Source organism: Lipophrys pholis (assembly GCF_963383615.2).
Source record: "Lipophrys pholis genome assembly, chromosome: 4".
Taxonomy (NCBI): Eukaryota; Metazoa; Chordata; class Actinopteri; order Blenniiformes; family Blenniidae; genus Lipophrys; species Lipophrys pholis.
Genome location: NC_137637.1, coordinates 10,447,584 through 10,465,617, shown reverse-complemented (window position 1 = coordinate 10,465,617; position 18,034 = coordinate 10,447,584). Strand labels below are relative to the sequence as shown.

The 18,034-nt window shown below is 41.2% G+C and overlaps 1 protein-coding gene across 1 annotated transcript in view; it reads left to right on the top strand.

Annotated features, from left to right (window-relative positions):
- The window catches only part of cntn4 (contactin 4), a 261,996-nt gene that overhangs the window by 86,190 nt on the left and 157,772 nt on the right, over positions 1-18,034 (top strand). The window contains exon 4 of the mRNA XM_080460691.1: positions 10,134-10,309. Within this exon, the coding sequence (XP_080316817.1) occupies positions 10,134-10,309 (176 nt within the window). The remainder of the gene's footprint in view (positions 1-10,133; positions 10,310-18,034) is intronic.

Below are 18,034 nucleotides of genomic sequence, written 5' to 3'. Positions count from 1 at the left end.
ATCTCTGTGAAATGCAATAATACAATCAAAATAAATCACCATTTAAGCAAATCATCTAAAAATGTCTTATAAAACACCAGTTCCCCATTTCTTCTGACGATATAAGAAAATGCCTCATTATCACCTCTAGTGGTGGTGGCGATTATGGCAGGAGCAAAGGTGAAAGATTGACCGGGGGTGATCGAACCAGTTATATTCGAGCATTATGTATGTCTGGTGTTGGAGGAAAAGTCAGTTTGGTTGACCTAATCTGCAACATTTAACACATCATAGATTACCCAATGCCTTGCCAATTAGGTATGGGGCTCTATATATGAAATACACATTGCTTAGTACATGTCTTGGGATTAGAAGATCAAAAGTTGAATACATGTACTTATTAAGACCTGTTTTGTATGTGAGTGTGAGCTGGTTGTGTGTGCATCGGATGAAATGTACGAATATAGCCTGTTTGGGATTGCAACATATAGAATTCCAAGAGGGAAATTCTTAAAAGTTTTCCGCATTGAACCAATCCTAGAAAGTCGGAGTGGTGAGCTGCCACGATGGTGATCCGGAAGTGGGTGAAACAAGCAACGGTGCTCTGTACATTTACTTCACCATCAAGTAGAGTTTTCTGAGTGGACCAAAATAAGGATTCGATTCGATTCGATTCAATTTGATTCGATTTGATTCAATTCGATTCAATTCGATTCAATTCAATTCAAACATCTGGGCATCCCAGGGTCTCTATAACTTTCATCCAGGCATGTGCCCTGGAAAGGTCACTCCAGTGTTGCTGTCCCAGCGACAGAAACAACACGGGAGACAGCAGTTATGGGTTTTAAGCCCAGAGCAGATTGGCGTAAGCTCAGGTGCCACGGGCTGTCTCCGATGGTGGGAGGGACCATTGCGTTCCACCGGTCAACCACCACCCGCCTCAAGCTGGGCGGCCCCCAGCCAGTATGGTGTTGACCAGCCACAGTCTGCCTGCTTCAATGGGTGCTTGGAGCTTAGGGTAAAAACCGAAGAGCAGACTATAAACCCTGCACCAGGCAAAAATAAAAATAAAACACCAGCCTTGTAGTTGGCTACCATGAATGTCAGAATGATGTGGCGTTGCCTTTCTGGCGACCCCCTGATTGTCGACGACACCAGGAAAATAACCATCATTATGCCTGCACCGAATATTAGCCTGAAGAAGACCAACTTCATGGATCAAGACATCAGCAGGCCTCCTCAAATTTCCATTGGTGACCACACCCTGGAGGTCGACGAAAATTTCACATACCGAGGCTCCAGCAACCACTCTCTGGATGCCGAGCTGAACGTGTGGATTGGCAAGGCAGAAACGAAAATGCTGAAAAGATGCGTTTTCATTTCACATAAAGAAGGCCTCCAACTGGCCTAATGGTTCTTGGGGTTTATTTAATCCAGGGGTGTCCAACCTTGTTCTTAGACAACGCCAGTTCTCAATGGGTTTATCTCCCTGGTTCAACACAGTTCATCTGGTGATTGTGTAGTAACCAAGCTTCTAGGAAAGATTGGGTGATACCAAAAACTTGCACTACATGGGCCTTCAGGACCAGGGTTGGACCCGCCATTTTGACCCAGTTTGACTCAGTTCTCATTCCACTGAAAGTTCCAGGCTCAGTTTGCCAGATTAGCTCAAGATTGTTCTGAGTGGTGTATTTTTGTGGAGGCCCTATGCTTCTCTCAGGAGCGATGGGGTTAAGGAAGTAAGTACATGAGCAAGTCCTGCCATCCAAAAGTTTGTGGTTGAATATTTCAAACTTATAATTTCCAACCATTGAAGGATTCTTTCATTTAACACTATTTTTTTACAGCTTTGAGTGCTGTTTCGCTTACACAACTAAAATCTTCATTAGTAGTTATGTCCTAAAAGATCTCTTCAGTACATTTAGCTGACTTTTTCATATCAAAGCCTTTATTTGTGTATATTTCTTTAAACCTCTTGTCCGGCCAATTTCTGCATCTGCACTCAGACCGCCTTTCAACCGCCTATCAACCCTGCTGGTGTAATGTCCTCATGCTCCATCATTTTCCCACAGCAGTCATCGCAAGCAGGCAAAGTTTAGAGGTGTTTTTCCATGCTCCGTAAAGCAGTGAAACTTGCAGGTTATGAAAGGGCGAGGGGAGGGACATTTGTTCCCTGACTGTCCTCAAGAAAGTGCTTTTCTCCAGATTATTGTGCTGCTTCACCAGGGTCCTTATGTCGAGTGGAAGGCGGCATCGACTCCAAGGTTAAAGGAACAAAATCCAACACTGGCAGCAGAAACTGCACCTTGTATCAAATAAATTTGTAAAATCAGTCTTTGTCCTCTCGCAGAGTGATGAGCTGTGCTCACCCCGCACCGACACATAATCCTCGCCCGTGTCGAGCTCACTAAAGGTAGAATCCGTGTACCTGCGTCTATGCACCGCTGCACCTTTCATCAGAGGCATTAATATGACACAGCTGTCAGCCTGTTTCTTACAGCCAGTCTGCTGAGTGCTTTCAAACACGTCTTTGAGCTACACTGAATCAGAATAATTTCACAGATAAAAGTTAAGTTTCATCTCTGTGTCTGTCCATCTGGAAGCCCCCCTCCATCCCCGCTCCCCTGCACTTTCTATTCATTTCATTAATTTCTCTTCCTGGTGCCAGTGCCAGGTTGCTAAAACCAGACAGGCCATCTGACACCGGTTCAGTCCTGGATGAGAGGAGGATGACTTCTTCTCAATATATAATCTACTGCTTCATAATGAGCTAAAGAGAGATGGACAGTTGGTTTATCTGCTTTGTAAGAAAATGATCACTGAAAATTAGTACTTGGTTACGATATTGGTATATGTTGATTGCTATATTGGTTACTATATATCCAAAGGGAAAGAAACCAGATGCATGTTCACTTGTTTTGTAAACAGAGCCTGTATTTTGCACGGTGAGGTCACTGATGCAAAAATGTTCACATTCCGTATCTGCAACATGTTGGCCATATTTGGTTGATGCCAAACATTTATTATCACAGGTGTATTAACAAACTCAACACACCAAAGAATCACAATGTTACACTTAACGACGTTGTATTAGCCTGTTAAAAACACTGTGAGATTTGAATTATGGTGATTATCGCCATGGTTACAGTTGCTTATCAGCAAATTCTGTGACAATTTGATTGAGAACAACAAACCAAAAAACCCAGTAAAGTTATAATAATTCATGATAATTCTGTATCTATTCTTTGTCTTTTCAAGACAACTGGAATTCAGATCTCCACACCTTCACCCACAACTGCCCACCTGTTAGCTATGTGTGTTAATGCTACTAGCATACATTGGCTGACTCTCCAGTTCCATGATTACTTTGAAATGAGAGATTTTACTTTTTTAAAGGCAGCTTCCTTTATTTACTAAACATTGTACTCGGGGAGGTTTAGGTTAGAAAGAGTTCTTATTTTATATGTGTGTGTGAGTGTGTGCGTGTGTGCGTGCGTGCGTGTTTTCCATATTATCACAAATCTCCTAAGATGATATCTTAAATATATTGCTTACAGTATATCAGAGTGTTGTGATTTATCACTTCCTGTGCTGTGATATGCATCATATTGCCCAATTCCTGCCATCAGATAGTGAAGACGATACACAGAACTAATTTATGATAGTTTTTCATGTTTGTCAAACACTGCTGGAAATGTAGTCTTCCACTATAAACCTGGAACCCCAGTCTGAGTAAATAGTCTGGAAAGGTATTGGGCCTAACGATGTTAGGAAATCACCTATACCGATACCAGTACTGGGTATCAGGTGCCAGACTGCACAGAGTACTTGTACTCGGAAAAAGCAGCCCGATACAACCGGGCGAGTATTACGTGACGCCATGCGTTGGCAATGTCACCTGCAGGTGCACAACAGAAGAGGAGCGATGTCAGCAGTTTAGAAATTCTTAAATATTAATGACAATGACAGAAGTAAAACAGAATGTACATTATGTTCTGCCAAAATATCAAGAGGAGGTGAAATCTAGTTCGTACAACACCAGTAACTTCATCACAAGAAACATTTGCACCAGCAGAGTTAGCCCTTTGTTTCGTATTAGTCAGGATGCTCTATGGATCCAGTAATGTAGAGCTATGCTTCATGTTAAAGAGTTTCATGATTACAGTATGACTGATGAACAGCGAGCTCGGTCCCTCAGTCTGTAATCTACTGCAATCTGCACATTGTCCATTGTGTACTGAAGACTATAAGGCTGTTGGAGGTGCATTTGTTGATGCAGAGGCTGTGCGGAGCTGGTTCGCGGCAATGCATAGCCTTCGCATATCGTTTGCATATGGAGTATGAATTAGGCTTTGTGGCATTTAACAAGTCATGCTATTGGTACTTGGTCTTGGCATGGAGCTAAAGGTTAGGTCTCATACTTGTACTTGTCCTTGAGTTGTTGCCAGTCGTACCTCTCAGTGAAAACTTCTGAGGTTCAAGTACGGACATCTTGAAGACTTTCTGAGTTTGTTTTCTCCCAAAGTTCAATAACATGCATTACAGGTTAATCGGTGGAACTGAATTGCCTGTATCTTTCTGTGCTCCCCTGTGTTTAGCTGGGAATAGAAGATGGGTGGATGGATGGATGGATTTGTGACATTTTCTTCCCCGACACCCTTGAAGTTTGGTTCTTCACACGTAGAGTCAAACTGCCACGCAAAATAAACAAAAACCTCAGTACAAAGGCGTGTTATTCAAACACCTTTAAGCACCAGGCTTAAGAAAAAAAAGGAACAGACCGCCTCACATTCGCAGCCTCATAAGCCAGATGGTGTGGTATTATGTCACTGTGTACACGGCCTGTTGTTACATGATTGGATAAAGCATGTGCCTAACAAATGGAGCCTCCGCTGTGGCCTGCTTGCCACCATAAATCACTGTAAATAGAATTATTAAATGATCTAGTTCACGCACATCTGATATCTGTTGCTACGTGTCCCACGGAGGATACGCAGCGAAGATTCAGAGCCGCCGCCTCCGCCTTCCTGCATGGCTCCTGCGCTCAATTAAGGAAACATGTTTCACCAAAACGTTGAGCTTCAGTCGGCTTTAAGGCTGTTATCTAATTGGCTCAGAACAATGGCTCGGCAATTATGTGCCACTACTTCTGTGTTTAAGCACCTCGCACACTTATAGTCTCACATTTTGGCGGCCGGATTCCTCCTCTTCTCAATGCAGGACGTGATTACTCACTCGCAATCAAAACACTCTCCCAGCCCGATTAGCCGTCCACTCCAACGTTTGATAAATGGATAAAGCAAACTGATTGAGGAGCAAAATCTTTTGCAACATTTTGGTGTTTTTCAAGCCGTCACCGATTAAAGCGCTTCACTCCGGGCACAATGCCGGGTCCCTCCGAGCAATTACCCCAGTGAAAGGGGCTGCTCTCATACTCGATGGGATACTTTTCTGAAAGCAGAGGGAGCTGCTGTCCGAGCTCCCCCACCCTCCTCCGCTCTGGTTTGGAGTTTGAATCCGAGGTGTTCCTTGCCTGTGAAATATTTATGTTGATTTCTGATTGTTGCGGCTGCTGCGGCGGCCTCCCCCCGAAGCCTCTTGTCCATTGAGCGAAGTAACAAGGCTCCTGAGAGTGCACGCTTACTTGTGACCGAACTGGAGAGAGGGGGCCATGAAAGACCACTGCGCCACGCATTTCATCTATTAAAAGAATAGGGGAGGGAAAAAAAAACAAAATGAAAATCTGCGGAGGCGCTTTGTGAGCACAGCCATGTCCCGGCCCACCACCCTGCTGTTTGTGAGGCGGGTAGGAGGCTAAGCAGCACAGGCTGACACCGCCTTTTGTGTAATCATCTCCTACTCAGACAACCCTGATTCCAGAAAAGGTGGGAAACCATGAGGATAAATGCCACGGTGTGGAAATCATTTAAACACATTTACCATTTGCAAAGACAGCATTTCAATGTGGCTTTTTTAAAGGAGCAGTTTCACAAGGTTTACTACTGAATACACCCATGTGGAAGCTTCCTGCCACAGTCAGAAAACATGCCTGTTAGAGTGATTGGTGAGCTTAAACTGCCCCTCGCTGTGAATGAGGGCCTGATTGTGAATGTGTGCGGTTGTCTGTCTCTGTCTCTTTCTCTTAGGTCCCGTTACACAACAATGTTCTCAAGAAAAAATTTCTAAATGTCATTGTGTTTTGGGTGTCCATTATAACAACTTAAAACACAACTTTTTGCAAATGGCTCTCAAGGTGGAGCTTTTTGAAAATGCCCCAATTCTGTCTCCATGGTAACGGGAGGAAACAAAACATTTCCAAATGCTCCCACTCCGTCTCATCGGAAATTGTGGGGAAATGAGACTCGTTGAAAATTCCCGAGCGCCAACTTGTGACCTGGCATGCTACCGACATTGTTTCGACATTTTCACATGACATGTTGAGAAACTGGGTCTAAGTCGAGGCTTAATCAAACGTCACATGATCTGAAAGCAGCTAAACTGATATAGATGATGGATGGATTTTCAGTCATACATTTAAGGTTTGGTAGTTTTGAAGTGAACTGGAAAAACTTAATTTAAAGGATTTCAGTTAAGAAATTCATTATGTCTTCCTGAACCTGGCTTTAAGCCCACCAGCAGGCCAGACAAACACAAAGTAATTAACCAAAGTTTAAAATGTATTATTAACTAATATAATAATGGATTGATCCGCAGCTATAATTATTTCATACATGGTGACCACAGTGCAGAAGTCAGACACATAAAAGAATGTACCAAAACAACAAATTCTGGAAAACCGCTCCACATCTGTAAAGGTCCTTAGATACTCATGTGATGACAAAAAAAAACTATGAAATTAAACAGACCTCAATAGCTGGTGTAAAATAGGGACCAGAAAAAGAGCACAGTCATTGAGAAGATCAATTCGCGAAAATAACCAATAACATCCTCTTCAAACATGTTTGTATTTAGAGCAAATCATATCTTGGCATTCACATCCTCGTAAAACAGAAAATGAAACATGAAACTGTTTGAGTGCCAAAAGTCTTCTGTGGGTAGAAATAAGTGCACAGTGTGGTTTGGAATTGGTTTGCTCCGTTGATCGAAGCCTTTCCTCCAAAAGACACGACTGTAGAAAGCCACATTTGTTGCTTGAAATCAGGTAAATATTGTTGAACAGCTAATGAGAAAAAAAATAAATACAGGTATTTGTTGATTCAGTGATGAAGATTGTTCAGAAGGTGTTCAGAAGTGTTCCTGAGTCTTCGCAGTGAACTCCACCTCATAACCACGTCTGTTTTAAATGCGGTGCTGCCTGAGGGTCTTCAGGTTTTGCATGCATAGAGCGCTTTGAAACATTTGAATGTTTTTATCCCAAAAGTTGCAATGTTGTCCTTTAAAACATTTCACAGATTCTTGAACCTTCCTCAAAAAAATTACTTTAGCAGTTTGTTAAAGTTCCAATTGGAGGATGCTTCCAATATTGATCCGTTCGTCTTCTGTCCCTTTTAGGACATTGGACTTTAATGAAAATGGTTAGATTACACCCTTCACAGGTCACACACAGTCTTCTCCAATCATGAGTCATGAATTGTCCCTAACAAGCAGGGTTTTAAAGTGAAGGAGGCGGTCAGATTCTGGAGAAAACAACAAAACAGGCTCAGGTTGAAAATAAAGACTAAAAGGCCCAATTTGCTAAAAGACTCAAACCAGCAAAAGAGCTCCAACGATCCTACTTTCTTTTAACATAAACTTCACCATTCAGTTGTGTGTCTTTAGTCGTTAGACGTTTTGTCTCCTATGTTCTTTCTGAGGTTCAAGTGAAAACGCAAAACTTTTTTTGGATTTTGGGTGGTCGTTCATACGACTGTGATCTTCGGAGTCACTGAAAATGCAACTTTTTGCAAAAAGCTCTCAAGGTGGAACTTTTTGACAATGCTCTGTTGGCGGCTGCGCTGCTACTGCTCATACACACCACCGCCATGCTGAATAGTTGGTCTACTCATGCGCGAGTCAATGGACAATAACAACAATGGCGTCCTCCAGAGTGGCATGATCCCCAGGTCATATTCTAGTTTTCCATATTGGTATATTAGAGTTGAGAGTCACCCCTAATAGCATCCATTTTGTCATCTGCCCAAATGAATCTCAGTGTACTCGCCATTGTAATAGTTTAACGCATATTGTTCTCTGCACATGTGAGTGTGGTTTCTTTACAAAAACAACCAACAGAGCCGACACGTAGCCTTGCATGCTAACTACATGGCTTTTCTGTGTTTCTGCTGTTGCCATGTAAACGTTATTTTTAGAATGTTGTGATGTGAAGATTTTCTGAAATGAAAACACAAAAACTATTCAATCTCATTTGAAATGACATGTACTGTAAGCAGGGCCTGTGTCTCTCATCTCAGGCTCCTTGACTTCCCTCCCCTTGCATCTGATTCTTGCTCCGTGCCCTGATGTGTTTCAACTGTGCCTCAGTGTGTGATTGTTGCTCCGTGCCCTGATGTGTTTCACCTGTGCCTCAGTGTGTGATTGTTGCTCCCTGCCCTGATGTGTTTCAACTGTGCCTCAGTGTGTGATTGTTGCTCCGTGCCCTGATGTGTTTCACCTGTGCCTCAGTGTGTGATTGTCTTCATCTGGTGGAGGTGCTTTACAACGGGCCGACAACCAGAACACATAGAGTGTTCTTGGTTGTCAGTCTGTCTGTGTTGCTGTGTTCCTTGTGAATAACGCTCGCATGAGGTGTCTGTGTTCTTTGGTTTTAGAACTTTTTATTGAATCTTCCTTTTTTCCCCCCTGGTGCTCTTGGTGACTTCATTTTTAGTGTTCTGGATTTTTGGTTTTTGTCATTTCAGAAATAAAAATGAGCGATGAAATGAATCCTCTCTTGAGCCTCTCCTGAGCCAAACTCAACATCTTTATCAATCAAATGCACCCCAAACGTGATTTCCACATCCGTTCCACACTTTACAAAACTTTCCAACTTTACTACTACGTGACAGCCATGCACGTATGCGTCTACAGGACTACAGGCGCGTCGGTAATTTTCTGCAACAAAGCATCGATTTTAAAGGCTGTATTATGCTATAAAAGATGTGCTCGCAGGAGAAAATCCCACAACAACACAGAACACAAGAAGGGCTGTCATTGTTTTCTCTGAAAGGTTATTTTGCTCTCAAAGGTACCAAATTGGCATAACAAGGAGAGTTAAGATAGCAGTACAGCAAACAGCTTTGCACAACTTCTGTCTGCTTTACAAAAAGGGCTTTAGCAAAGCCCCTTTCTTCACTTCAAAGCTGCTTTCGTTTCCAAAAGAAACAATGCGTCGTTTTCCCAGCTGAACCTGAAATCATTCGGAGCAAATTAAAAAATCAAAGCAGACGGAAATTTAGAACTTTCCCTCGAAGAAATAATCAGCCCCCAAATCACCCTGGGCCCTAATCAAATCTGGATCGTCCATTTTCCAATACAATATTATAAAATGCTCTTTTCACGCTTGTTTATCTGCGCAGAGACTTTCATTGCTCCGGTGGTTATACATCATCGATACTCTTTTCGGGTTTGTTTTTGTTCGTCTAAGTAATGGCTTTCGTTTCAGAAATGACTGATCTTCCTCCCACCTGCATTTATTTTAATAAGGTGCATCTGTGTGGAGCGATTGGAGAGTCTGTTGCCATTTTAAGTGAATTATACCCTTCGTTGATCACCCCTAACACCAATGATAATCATGTGGACGGGCCCAGAATGTGCAAGTGTGAAGGCGAGCTTGCAGGCATTTGTTTTAATTGTGGCACCATAATGATTAAGCAGGATTTTTATGCGGCGTGACTCTGGTCTGGCAAGATGGATGGCCTGCAATGCTATCTATTCTCAGGGAGTCAAGTCCTTGGCACCACAGTGGTTCAGTGCTGCTTAGATTAACACTAAGCTGGGGGGCATGATTTCTGGGCCCTCTCCACCTTTTGTTTCTCTCACGTTGAAAAAACAAACAAAAAAAACAAACAATCAAAAGTACAAGTCACGTTCTCCTCCCCTCACACGCTGAAATACTTCCATCCGTCGCCTCCACCTGCACCAAATGCTCTTTCAATTGTTCATTTACATGCTAATGCTTCTCCGATCCTTTCTGCCATTACACAATGTTTCTCCAGGTGGAAACTCAACGGCACAGAAGTCAGTCCCAAATCTGGATCTCACTACAGCCTTTCTGGAGGCAACCTCCGGATCAGCCATCTGAACAAAGACCAAGACGCTGGAACGTATCAGTGCCTCGCCTCCAACTCTTTCGGGACCATCGTCAGCCGGGAGGCCAGTCTAACCTTTGCATGTGAGTCTTATTTTCTTCATCATCTTTCTCTGGGCTTTTGTACTTTATGACCCTCCACATAAAAAAAAAAAAGCTGAGATGCTGATACAGTATGACCAATCAAGTCATCATAACCACAACGTTTGGAGTGACTTCATTAAGGTTGCACTGACCTCACTTTGTCACACTGATCAAGACTCTATTTACCATTTTTATGAAATTCTGTATTAGAATTCAGTAGATGGTGAAAGATGCTATTTGATTATGGACACATATTGATATTGGTTATCGGATGAACTGGTTTGTTGAAAGATCATCCCAAAGCTTATTGATAGCTGCAATGCCTTCCACATGATAATATGTTTGTGGTACATCTGAATTTGATCTTGTCTCTAAAATGTTTCTTTAGTGCCTCTCATCTGTAGTTTACTGGGTTTTAGGATTTGAAATGCAATTAATTCAATAATTGAGGAATGCACCAGTATCGGGTTCACAGTAAATTTAGCACTATTCCTGAGTCTATTTGGTCCGAACCTGAACCGGTGTTTATAACTGACTCTTTCCAATGTGTTAAAATTTTAGAGTTAAATTAACACTAAATAGAGTAAAAAATTAACACTGGCTAACACTGTATAGTGTTCTTCATATTTAACACTCCAGGTTTATTAACTCTGGAGAAGGTAAATATTACTCTGAGTCGTGTTGATAATTCACTCTGCTGTTGTAATAAATCAGCTCTGATTGAGTTACTTTTAATTGCTCATTAACACTGCATTGTCAAATAACTCTGATAAGGTTTGATGTTACACTCTACTGAGTTGACAGTTTACTCTCTTGCAGTGAAAACACTCACTAAAAGCTGTCAACACTGCACAGTGTTAATTTAACTAGACAATGTTTCTGAAAGTATCTCTCAATCAGTGACAACTCAGAAGGCAATTTCTTATTGTGGCAAGAGATGCGGAGTATTGTCACATGAAAGTGAGCTTTTGCCTTTATGCCAAATACAATCAACAGAGGTTGTTTTTTTTTATACCCTGGCAGCAGGACAACATGACACACAAAACCCTCTTCCCTCCTGATTGCCATCTTACAAATAATAAACTAAACTAAACTAGATCAACTATCTAACTACACAAACTAAGCAACAAAATCACAACACAACACAATCATTGCAGCGATCAGCTCCGTGATGCTACATTACGTTTCAGCTGGCAAAGTGTTAATGTAACAAAATCAAGATCGTAAAACACCACAAACTTAAACAATTCAGCCTTGGCTAGGTACTGCCTACCCTGCCTACCCTGCCTCCCCTGCCTCCCCTGACTGCCCGTCACTGCTCTCAATGATGTTAATTTTACACTTGATTTACTCTTTTGCAGTGTCAAATTAACTCTCTTCAGAATACTTTTAACACTGTCTCATTCAACTCCGGAAATAGACACCAACACTGGGGGGCGTTTTACTCAAGCTGGTGTTGTAATAACTCTGATAGAGTCAATGCACTTTGACACTGCATATTTAACACTGGGGAATTTACTGTGTATCAGGTCCGATACTGCAGAGTACTCGTATTTGTGAAAGCTTCCAGATATAACCCAGCGAGTATTCGTTGACGTTGTGCGTCTACAAAGTCACTGGCAGGTATGCAAGAGAGAAGGAGCAACGTCAGCGGTTTGGAGATTCTTTAATATAAATGAGAATGACAAACGTAAGACAGAGGAGGCGGAAGACAGTGCGTACAACAAGAGCAACTCAATCAGCAGAGACATTTGGACCAGCAGAGTCAGCCCGATGTCGCTAATTAGTTTAACTGCTCAGTAGATCCAAGAGGATCTCACTCCGAGCCGTGCTACATGCTACATGCTATGTGCCAGGGTTCCCCAAGTCCAGGCCGGTGTCCTGCATGTTTTAGGCGTCTCCTAGTTGCAACACACCTGAACGCAATAAGGGCCTCGTTACTTGACTTTTTTACAAGCTTGACGATGACATCATCATCAGATTGAGGTGTTGAGGTGAGGAGTTTCTGAGCTCACACACCAGCAATGCAACATATGCTACATAGCAATGCTATGCAATGCTAGATATGACGAAAGTATTACTGAGAATTCATTAACAGCGAGCTGGAGTTTGTGTGCGTAGCACATAGCAAGCTCTGTCCCTTTAGCTACAGTACGAATAGGGCAGTGCGTAGATAGATGCTACGTAGATAGATGGTACTGTAGACGCAGTATTATACTGGAGCCTTTAAGGCTGTTCTAGATGCATGTATCAGTGACGCAGACACTCATTGGTGGATCACTGCAACACATACCCATCGCATATCGTTTGCATTTGGCGTATAAATTTGGCTTTATGTCATTCAATATTGGTACTCGGTATTAGCTCGTAGCTAAAGCTTAGTACCCATGCTTGTCCTTTAAAAAAGTGACATTGATGCATTCCTATAATAATTAGTACAAATACCTATGAATTTTACATTAGATTAGTTTGAATAATGCGCCTGCTGGCACGTTTAGCAGACACTTGAGTGATATCGCAGCATTAACGTCGGTTTCATGCTCAATGGTTTAAGACAAGAACTTGACTGATGGAAACCGCTTTAAATGCTTTAAACACTTTAAACACTGAACAAACAATCAACTTTTCAATCTGCAAAGTCAACATTGTCTTTATTTATAAATTTCTATTAATTCTTTCTTTAATGACTTTCATGCTGGTTTCCGACGGGGACGATGATGGATTGCTTGACGCTCCTTGACGAGTGTAACTGACAGCCTCTGGACTTCATATTCCTAAAGCAGGAGTGAGTCAATATGTGGCTGCTGCGCGCCGGCTATCGGACAGGAGTAAATGATGACATTAACAGCAAGTGAGTGATTGCTCGCTCAGATTAGATTCTGAGGTTTAGCGTTAGGGGACAAGGCCGCCCGACAAGTCTCAGGCCATTTGTTTGGGTCCTTTGGACCAGTGAGAAGTCAATCCACCATCGGACCCTGCTGGTGGATTTCCACTATGATAGGATGACAGTTCCATCAATTGTTGGGCTGTGACCTTAGCAGCCTTCAGTTGTTGTCAGAGCGTCCGGGGGTTCCTGTATGAGTGAGTGTCATCTATCTTCTTTATTGCTCTTGGTATAGCTTAATTAACTCCCCAGCATGATTGAACGGCGAAGGTTCAAACGAATAATTTAAAGGGCAACTGGTATTACTGGAGAGTGTCATGTCATACTTTATAGGAATTTGAGACAAATGAAGTACATGAGTTGGTTCTTCCTGTGGGGAATCAAGCTCTGACATCTTGAGAGCAAAAAGAGTTTATTTTACTCAAGCTGGGGGTTAAGGTATTTGTCGTTAACCAGAATTCTCTTATTCGTCTACATTTCACAGCTAATATCTCTACTTGATACGTTTTCACGATAGCTTTGTCACTTTCATTTGTATTTGAGAGGAATTGTTGATGATGGATGATCATGATATTCTTGCCAATACTCCACATGCCACCATGTTTCAACTCCTTTGAATATAGTGTATATGACGACCGATATCTGCACATGCTATGTTTTGAAGTGAAGTCTTTGGCTAAAATCTGCTTCCTATTTCTCAAAGGAAGGCCTCGTTGACCTTATGCGTTCAACCTTTATTACAACAAAAATCTAATCACATTGTTTCTCAAAGACATTAAACAAAAAACAGAATGATCAGTACTTATCTTAAATTTCACGTATATACTCTTTTTAATGCTCACCTTGGTGGTTCACTGAAGTGTACCATGTGTATGTGTAAATATTCTATCATGTTGTGAGTTGACAGTTCTCAAAATACTTAGTGTTTGTGATGTAAGCATACATACACTTACATCACCCTGAGGCAAGAGTGCTGGCTACTGCTTCAAAGTGCCACGCAGGATTTTTATGGGTTTCGTAAGAGAGAAATATTTTGAGTTGTTGGAATAATCACAGCTTGAGTTTCCCGTCTTAGGATGACCCCGGTTGAAAATGTGTGTCAGAACACGTTCAGGGAAAACGGTGTTGTGTGACCGGGGCCCAATGACACAGTCTCACATGAATATATTGATGATCTGGGTATTTCGAGGCACCGATAACTAAAGTGTCTCGAGGAGCTTTCTCCAAACGTTGATTCATTTTGACCAGCCAAACCCCATGATCGGGATTACTTCACACATTCATCCTGGCTCTATCTCCTGAAAGCTAAATAAGTTTTCTTCCACGTTTTTACAAGTGTTCAGTACATATAAAAGTGTAGAGAACCAATATTGCTGTGATTCTGAAGAAATCCAGCCCTGGTTCAGCAGCTCCTGTTGGCCTCACACTTCATGCACTTTTTAAAGTCCTGTGCATTTTTTACTCTTGCATGAGTAAAAGTGTTAAATCGGTACTTGTGCTTTCACCATGTTTTTTTTTAAGGGTTTTTTCTACTCCAGCCACTCTTGTTTAAGCGAGGAGTGCGTCTACTTTCTACTTTGGCTATCTCTGGAGAGATATTCTGCTCCAGCGACGACGCCTCTCAGTCGAACTCGCACACCCTGCTCTCCTCACACATTAGCTGCGTTTCAGCACCCGCTCCTGTTTCTCTACGGTAAAGATCATGACCTTTTATGCTGTTAATTAGTTTTACGCATAATTTGACTGTGATTTTGACACGAGGCCGAGTTTGAGCTTTCTCACACCTCTAATAAGCCCGCTGGTAATTACAGCTGTCAGAGCCAAAATGGAAAGTAATCATTTGGAAACATAAAACTGCACATCTGGTGCACTTGAAAGGTTAAAGGTCAAGAGACTTAAGATTGTCAGGTTTTTGTAATCTAATCGTGAGAGCCGCCACTTCCAGAAATGATTAAATTCTTCTTGTAACAGGATAATGCAGGTAGAGAGGATCTGAGGCTGGATGTCACAGAAGACGACAAAACAAAACAATGACAGTAGTAATGGTTTCCTATGAAAAAAAACACCAAGGAATGGATCCCTGCACCTTCAGACCGACTCTGCAGAGTCTGACATGGCCTCATTGTGGCACATTAACTATTAAAGTGAGCCACACTGTTGAACTATGTGACATGTTATATTATCACACAACCACACGCTGTATTTCAATTCACATCAATTGCTCCTCCAGCTTATTCTTTCAGTAAATACTCATTAGCACACGTATCGTATATCAGATTGCCCTGCGCATGCACTATACTCCTATAAGGTACAATGATGTGCGAATCATTTAAAGCCTGAATATGATGATACAGAGACATTAAATATTCCTACTGTATTAGAGAGATATGTGTCCTTTTAGAGTTGGATACCAGCAATCTCAAATGCTAAATGCTGTGTTTGAGAATCCTCCAGGCTAAAGTGGAGAGGGACCATCCAGCTGGTTATCAACACCCATTTCTAAAGCGAGCATATGTGATGGCGTGCAGTGCATCGCTCCACTTGGTGCGACTGACTCACACATCTGTGGAGGCTCCATCAATGCTTATATTTACAGTTTGTGTTTTTGTTTTTTTCATGCAACATATGCTGCCATCCAGATGACGTCTTCCTCAGAGAAGTTTATTTGGGCGAGATTATGTCAAAGCATGTTTTTGGTTTCGTAGTGAAAGAGTGCAGATGGTTAACCGGTCCACCTAAGGTCCAGACGTGTGTCCTGGGTTTTACTGACCAGTGTGAAAGAATTCAATCAGACAACAATATTAAAAGTTTTTTTCTTTGTCTACTTTTAATGGAGAATGGATTCTATTCTATTCTAACAGCATCAATCTGCAGGGAAATCCTATAAAAGCCCTATATCATGCAAGAATGGAAAACCACATTTCATTAATTCATCTTTCTCTATTTGCTTTTATATACTGCTACAATATGTTCTATCCTAAAAATGTCCAGGTTTGCAAGAATTGGCTCACCGGTAAAAGAGTCTGTGTCCTAATCTGCCATGACCTGTCAAACAACACTAATGCAGGATGAAATCCAAATATCAAGCTTTATTTTTCTCCGTCGCCAAATGTCTCATTCTATATTCAAAGGAAAAGCAGTGAAAGAATCGAGCTTGTTTCGTCTTTTGAAAACATTTCACACATTGATCAAAGTCCTATCTTAAACTGAGAATAAGAGAATGAGAAGAAACAATGCACGAGTCACAAAGAGTTTGGGTTATTTATAGAAATAGTAAAAAAGTTGATGATTATATCATGAAAGCAGGACTTTTGAGTAGAAACATGCAATTATTTTATTTTATTAATAAAGAAAGTACAATTGTTTTTTTTGGTTTTGTTCCTTCAAATGTTTCATTGTGTATGAATGTGTACAAGCATGTCTCGACAGTTCAAGAGTCCAGTAGCTCAACTCACTTTATTTGAAGCAATGCATCAGAAATGCACACAAAGCGTAAGACAGAAATATATTTAACATTTTTACTCTGATGATTGATGTTGTAAATTTCCGAAAAACTTTCCAACCTTTTTCAAGAGGGACCCAAATTTTTACCATTGTAAATCTCGGTGACCCCCACAACACTTGATGAACACACGATATGTGAAATGCCATTTCTTTGTTATGTTTCTGAAATGATTACTTCCTATTCTCTGAGGATAAACTACTGGGGTTCACTGGTATCACTTCATCTTGCAGTTTCAAACTTTCATTCAGTTTTAAACAAAACATGTTTGTCCATTACTTTGTTAAAGCCATATTCTATGTAACTCACTTGCCACATTATTTTGTTCTTCCTGACCAATTAATGCATTAAATTCTAATTTACCTATTTTTCAAACATAAAAAATGTTACACTCTTGAGTTAAAATCAACAAGAGGGCTTCACAAATCCCTGTTAAAATAATAGCATTTCTTATTAAAAACAAAGAGAAAACACACAATTAGTGACATTTCTATGCTGTTTAAGGGATTGTCACGGGATTGCCTTCTTTTATAATTGTATAGATTGTACTGTACTTTGGGTTATTCTTGTTGATGTGTGATCCTTCGTGCAGCCAGCTGACCTGATGGGGAATGTTTTCTCTGTGCACGCAGAGGCAGGCAAGACTTGAACAGATTTATACTCTGGCCCAAGATCGAATTTGATTCTGCAAACTCTTGCAAGCCTCTGCAACTGTTTTTTTTTTTTTTTTTTTTTTTTTTATTATTTTAAATTCTTTACAAGTGAGCAGCACAGTTTTATCCTCAGTTTTAAAAACCTTTTGTATCCATTACAACAACAAAAAAAACACAAATACATAGAAAGAAGTGCTATGTAAAACACGTAGATTTTGATTTAATGCAATTTTGAACACATTGTGGATTTATTGTGAGGTTAAAGAAAATGCGAACTCTGTGTGCAGAGAAAACCTTGTCTGAGGCTTTTTTGTGCTGCAGTGGAAGAGAATTTGCTCCTCGTGTCGGCAGCATCTCCGACAGTTCTTCTTTTACTGTCTGGTCTATGGTGAATCATCTTCTATCTTATAGTTGAACCCGTTAACCCTTATGTTCCTAACTATGTGACTGCGAGACAGCGACAGAAATCAGAGCAAATTGTTCCGCAGCGCCGACCACAAACACACTTCCAAATGTTCCAGTCATGGGTCAGGACCTCCCATAATGCCAAGCAATATACTGTAACAGTATGTGGGCAGGACCGTGGGAGATTTGTACAAATGCTGAAGAAAAAGTCTCATTTATGAGCATAATTAATACATATATACTGCATTTTCTATCGTATTTGCCTCTCTGACATGCTGTCC